We start from the raw sequence: 6855 nt of genomic DNA, 5'->3' as shown, positions 1-6855 counted from the left end.
TATATATATATATATATATATATATATATATATATATATATATATATATATATATATATATATATATATATATATATATATATATATAATCAATATATACATATTAGCGATCACTTTGGAAGTCTGTTCTTACTATATAGCATCATTCTTTTTATATTCTCAGATCAAATCTGAGATTATCCTTACAAAAGAATATCTGAAGACTGTGACAAAATCTGAAAGTAAAATATCAGATATACATTGAGATTAAAAGACTATTGTTTTTCTCTATCACTGATCTATATTCCTTAACAAAAGACACGTCATAATACTCATCCTTCCAACCATCCTTCCCCGTTTGAGCAATCAAACACGACTCTAGAATAATGTCTAAAATCATTTCATCCTCCTCTTCATGCTAGACATTTTCTAGGTAACTAGATCAACAACATCCTTCTCATTAGAAACACCCACGCGCATAGAGATTTGCCACCAAAGTCTTTGCCATTGCAAGGAGCTTCCACGTCAAGGGATGATGCCTTCATAGGGAGAGTTGTTCTTTTCCCAACGTTCAAACAATGTTGCGTATGTAGACAAGATTCTAGCATAATATCATGAAGCTTCTCATCATCTTCCTCCACCTGATTGTGTCCCCATTCACCTAACTCTATGCTTGCATAGCCATCACTAGCACCTTCATCCTCCGTAGACCGTCACCATCCTCTACATGAGAGGAATTACCATTGCCTTCACCCTCTAGGATTTTGCTTGTCAATGCCATTTTGTGATATGTATGTTTTTAATACCAAAAAGAAAGGTTTCTACTAGCTTCGAGATAATAGACCTCGAGTTTATGATGGGGGAAGTTATGTAATACCCAGTCGGGAATATAGTTTTGTTTTCTAAGGACTTCAAGTGAGCTATGGTCCTCCATTTTGAGGATAGTGAAGCCTAGTCTTCCTCAACAAAAATATGTGTTTAGAATTTGCTTCCCCCATTTCTTTATAGGCTCACATCATTGTAGCTATTTGTCTCTAAGGATATCACACCCTTCAATAGTGAAAAACATTGGTGGAGTGTCTAAGCACTTGAGCTTAATTGGTAAAAAATGTTGGGTTTTTGTTGTGGAGACCCAAGTTCAATTCCACATAGGAACATCTAAAAGTGGAATTCCAAGTGGTGACTCTTGGCCTTCCATAGTTGGCTTCTAATATAGAGGTTTCTAAAAAAAAGTGAATTTATAAATTGTGATTCTTGGTCTTCCATAAGTGATTTCTAATGTGTTTGTTTGTAAGGAGCTTGTATTGAAAAATGATGATCCTTGATGCATTGGTGGATCTTGTTTAAATATTAAAATAGATTTTGTTTTAAAAAGTTATATCATGAATCAGACATATATTTTTATAATGATCTTTAATAAATTTTTGGTGGTGGATCTTGTTTAAATATAAAAATAGATTTTATTTTAAAAAGTTATCAGATATATATTTTTATAATAGTCTTTAATAAAATTTGTATGGTCTTACTTTTTTTATTGCGACACATCTTTAATAAAATTGAATTATATTTACAACAAAAAAGTGGATTTGGAACTGTTAAAAAGAACAATTAAAAAAAAAGTCTTATTCATCTTAAATTGTCTTTTAAATATAAATAAAAAATATTTTAAAAAGTTATGTCATGAGCCGAACATATATTTTTGTAATGATCTTTTAATAAATTTTTGATGGTCTTACTTTTTTATTGCAACACATCTTTTATAAAATTTAATTATATTTACAACAAAAAGTAGATAATATAAAAAAAAATTAAAAAAAAAATTAAAAGTTATATCATGAGCAGACATATTTTTATAATGATCTTAATAAATTTGTGATGGTCTTACTTTTTTATTGCGACACATCTTGTATAAAATTTAATTATATTTACAACAAAAAGTAGATAATCCACATTTATATATTAGGGAAAGAGCACTTGTAGTGGACCACGTTCCAATAACCATTCACTCCTTATGCACCCAACCCTCCAATTATTAATTTTAAAGGAGCCAAAAAATGATAATGAAAAGCTCATTAATAAGTTTGACATGTAGTAATAGCCGAACTTTTTTGATCCATAATTGGTTCATTTGTGCACCACTACTAGGACATTTTTGAAAAACTACTAAGACATTTGTCCATAAGTACTGGCAATTTTGAGTTGACAGTTATGGGAACATCTTTAAGTAGGTATTGGGCGACACTTTGAAATGTGTACTTTTTGACCCTTGTGTGCATAACTGACCCCACAACTCGTTACTACCTAGAAGCCAAAACTTTAGTTATAAGCAATTAAGTTGCATATGAAAACAACAGACGAATTCGTTGAAATCGAATTTACCGTATAGGATTTGTGGGTGCACGAAGTTAGCTAAAACCACTATTGGTATGCTTCCCCTAGTCATGAGATGGACAAGATTGGATTCAACTTAGGTAGGTGGGTTAGTCTGTGAATGTGGGTATTGGGATTAAGTGATAGTCTATAAATGTGGGTACTAAGATTGAGTTAATCGAAATTGAGATCTATGAATGTTTAGTTCGCTCTATTTAAATATTAACCTTGAACACTTTTACCAAATCAGCAACAATTTTAACCTTCAAAATATAAATAGTCAACCTCATTTCACTAATCTATTGTTATTAATCAAATGAGTGAATTTTAAAAATAATTGTATCAATGATAATTTATTTCCTACTCTCAGCCTTTAGAAGATGTTAAAAGAGTTCATAAGTTGTCCGGCTTTTACATTCCAGATCAGTATGCTTCTCTTCAGCAAATAGAATCTCTCTTCTTGAAAGATCACATTTCCCATGCATTGGGATTCAGACTCAGTTAGGTTAAACAAAATTTAGAGGACCTTGAAATAAATTAGTACTCATGATTATTCACAAATAATGTGTATGAACTAAAAGGTCCTACAGAAATGATTTATCATGAGAAAATGACTCTGAATTGAGTTTCAGAAGACTGCCACATGATTAACACTCTCACAAAATAAAAATATTTAAATAATTTGGTCTTGGCCTTTGGGTGATGAAATTGTATCTAGGGGATATCTTGTTCACTGAATCTGGGTTTCTTCTCTGGTTGTGGAGAAATGCTTCCAAACATGTTTTTCCTTTTATTTGAAGGGAGCCTTTCTTGCTTTCTACAAGATGAACTACAATGGAGCATGTGAGATCTCAGGGTCTGAACATCTGATAACTTCACAGGCTTTAATATGAATTTTTCTGCACCTCCTGACAAATACCTGTTCATAAAACAGAAAGATTGATTAAATGAATCAGAACTATATTTGCCAACAAGAAAAATAAACAATAAGATGTCTGTGATTGCTTCTAAATTCACAATAGAACACCAAATTTGGGTGTTTGGTGAGGAAATGGGTGTTTGGTGAGGAAATGATGATTCAGTTCTTAGAATGTATCAATACATAAAAGATGATATATGAAGATAACTTATGTATTGGTGCATCCTAAAAAATAGTCATTTCAGCTTGGTGAGGCATATTTACAGACCAAATATTTGGAGAATGCTAACATGTCTTACCTGCTGATTCGTGACTCCACATTTTCTGAAGATACAATCACCACAGGAATATCCTTATGTCTTGAAGACTCCTGTTACAAGGAATTTGTAGCAGTCTAAAATAAGAACCAATTTTAGTTTTGAAAAAAATCATGGAAGAGCTGAAGTTGTGTAGTGTAAAATACCTTAACTCTCCTAAGCAAGTCATAGCCTGTGAGTTCTGGCATACTGTAATCTGTTACTATCATATTCACCTTCATCTTCTGCATCACACAACAAATCAAAGGACTCGATTTCATTAGACAAAGACTGAATATATACAACAGTAGGTCACAGATTCTCTGAAATGCTTTGAGTCGATACATACATCACCATTTATGCCTTGCTGGTCATCTTCTAAACCAAGGAACTCCAGAGCTTTTCTCACACTGTCAACACTTGTCACTGCCAAAACCAACAACAAACTCATCAGAAAAAAAAACATTCAGTTATTTTGCTGCAAATCAATGACCAAAGTTGATATTCAAACAGGGAGTATATGTCCTGTTTGCAAGATTTACCTTGATAAGAAGAGCTTCTCAATAGCCGTTCAATGATTTTTCTATCCAGAGCACTGTCATCAACAGCAAGGACATGAAATTCACATATGGTGGCCTCATTTTGATTGTGCCCCATTTCTTCTTTCTTCAAAAATCGGCAGCACACTTGAATGAACTCCTTTCAATTCCAGTCTGAACCAAACAATATCGATTCTTATAGCAAAGATCCCGCTTAAGAAACCCTAATATATATTCATTCCAAATTCATCAAATCTCGACCACTCATAACCGAATCCAACTGAAATTTCACAACCCTGCTGGAAATCTGAACGTTTCAATCAACTGTCCTGGACCAGCAGATTTCTATTTCTTCTTCTTCCCAATTTGGGACTTAATTCCAATTGATGATGGAGCAAATCGGACTGAAATAGGACGAAATTCGATGAAATTTTGAATACCCAATTGAGAAATCTGTGAAATCCGATATTCAAAATCTCCAAATTAACAGAATTTGCCGCGTGAGAGAAGATCAAAAGCCGATTTATGTGCAGGGAAGAGCAACCACCCAATCTAGCGCTTATGTAGAAGAAAAACTCCGTGTAATTTGAAACCGCTGCAGCTGGATGATCTTGACTACCACAAAACCGGATCCCTGATCTTGATTGTAATCCTTTCACATTCAAGAAATCGCATTTTTTACAGTCAATTCAATGAATGAATGAGTTTTAATGATCGAATCCTTCAACAACAAGGAGTCATGATTTATTATTATGGTCGGAGATTTATGATTTTGGGTGAAGCGCGTGGCCCTACCAAATCTGCCCAAGATTTGAGCTTTTGGCATTGAATATTCGATTTGCTTTAAAACTATGTTCTCATTTTAATAATTCAATGGCGGGCAGCTTCCATTTTTTTAAAGTATCTGCTCACCTTTTTGAGAAAATTTTATTCGCAGAGTCAGCGTATCTGAAGGTTTTGTAGTATTTCGATTGTAGGGGATTCGATTTATATCCTGCAGATTATATTTGTATATCTAATGCCTGATTTAAAATCTTATTTTTAAGTTGCAGTGGATAAAAGTCTTTATCATGTGCTTCTACACTTCCATTTTCTACCATTTTCCATCTATATAATAGATATTTAGTGGTGTTTGATTTGATTTAGTTGATGCACAAATAGATTCATTTTTAATGCTTATTTGTTTTTAATTCTTTATGTTTACTCGTTTTTAATTCTTTATCATGTGCTTCTACACTTCTATTTTCCACCATTTTCCACTATTTTCTATCTACATTATAGATATTATAGATATTTAGTGGTGTTTGATTTGATTTAATTGATGCACAAATAGATTCATTCTTAATGCTTACTTGTTTTTAATTATTTTTATATTATTTTTAATTTTTATTGTTATATAATATTAAATAATTAAAAACAAATAAACACTAAGAATGAATCTATTTGTACATCAAATAAATCAAATCAAACCACTATATTTATAATTTATGATATTGTGTAATTTTTTATTAATATGATATGATATAATCTAATTCATTAAAATTCTATTTTGAATTCAATCTTTACAAAAAAAAGTTGTTATTACATCAATCTTTTGTAAAAAAATTCAAGTTTATAATTATGAATATGTATTTTAAGCACATCTTTGAGGTCATTTGAATTAAGCAACATTTTGATGAATAATGGCTACATAATATTTATAAATTGAAAAAAAAAGAATAAGACGATAATTAGAGGCTAGTGGTAGAAGACACTCCCTCAAACTCTTAGCGTGCCCAAGCCCAAACAATAATAATCAAGAAAGTCACTAGGCAATAAGAGATACAATTAGAGGGGATCACTATCATATAGTATTTCCCATATATTAGTGAGGATGAAACATTGAACAAATAGTTTATAACCAATAAAAGAACTCTCCTCTTCATAATCTTCATCTATAATTATTGAACATGAACATGAGAAATTGCTAGATCCAAGTGAGGAAGCTTTCAAAAATTTGACTAGCTAGGAGTGCCACACCATTGTGAAGAGGCTAATGGCAAGCAAGAGGGTTGAGACAACACACACAACACAATCCTTGGCTTGTATAAATATGGTGAGGGTCATGCGATTGGGAGCCATGATCTCTTTTGGCAAGTTAGCTAGATCCATGTTTGTGCCCGCATGGGGGGAAGTGATCGCGATGGGAGGTAGACAAAGATGGCCCTTTGACAACCATACAAGAGAGCATTATGCTAGTGAGTCATGATCTCTTTTGGCATGCTAGCTATATTGAAATCTTTATTGAGATGGAGGCAAGTGATCTTGGTGAGAGGTACAAGGAGATGACCCTATAACAACCATACAAGGCACATCATGCTAGTGATCTAAAAGCACCTATAGAGGGGTAACATCAAGTATAACTTTGTTTGTTTTCACCTAAATCTAAACAAGAACATTGAAGTAAATCTTAGCTTTGGTGCAAAGTAAAAAATGAATATTATCTACACAACTAGTAAAATGACAAAATTTGTCATTTAAAGAGCTAAAAAGGAATCCCTAACCTAAATGAATGTAAGATTTAGAAACAAATCAAAGCGGGGGGGAAGGGACAATCTCTTAACAAAATTATATGCCATAAAAATTGGTCAAGCCTAAATAACTTGAAGAAGTTGTGAATCCAATTCTAAGCTTCTTGGGCTCTCGTCTAAAATAAAACATGGTGCTTGACACTCTTAGGTTGTCCAGAAAATGACAATAATGATTGAGAATT

The 6855-nt window shown here is 32.5% G+C and overlaps 1 protein-coding gene across 1 annotated transcript; it reads right to left on the bottom strand.

Moving 5' to 3' along the window:
- Nucleotides 1–2721: 2721 nt before the first annotated feature.
- Nucleotides 2722–4980, bottom strand: LOC131060771 (two-component response regulator ARR17). Its single transcript, XM_057994157.2, has 5 exons — nt 4107–4980; nt 3914–3990; nt 3732–3809; nt 3568–3638; nt 2722–3268 (listed from the first exon to the last, which is right to left on the bottom strand). The coding sequence occupies exons 1-5, from the start codon at nt 4219–4221 to the stop codon at nt 3064–3066; spliced, it is 546 nt and encodes a 181-aa protein (XP_057850140.1). The 5' UTR covers nt 4222–4980; the 3' UTR covers nt 2722–3063.
- Between the last annotated feature and the right edge of the window lie 1875 nt (nt 4981–6855).

This window comes from Cryptomeria japonica, chromosome 10 (genome assembly GCF_030272615.1).
Source record: "Cryptomeria japonica chromosome 10, Sugi_1.0, whole genome shotgun sequence".
Classification (NCBI taxonomy): Eukaryota; Viridiplantae; Streptophyta; class Pinopsida; order Cupressales; family Cupressaceae; genus Cryptomeria; species Cryptomeria japonica.
Note: the sequence above shows the minus strand (reverse complement) of the source record. Positions and strands in the feature narration are given on the sequence as shown.

Bases quoted from the DNA above. Each gene is read 5' to 3' on its own strand.
- LOC131060771 (XM_057994157.2), bottom strand. From the start codon at position 4,221: ATGGGGCACAATCAAAATGAGGCCACCATATGTGAATTTCATGTCCTT. The intron at 3,810-3,913 runs GTATGTATCGAC...TGTGTGATGCAG, and splicing joins AGCAAGGCATAAATGGTGAT to AAGATGAAGGTGAATATGAT. The intron at 3,639-3,731 runs GTATTTTACACT...TCCTTGTAACAG, and splicing joins ACTTGCTTAGGAGAGTTAAG to GAGTCTTCAAGACATAAGGA.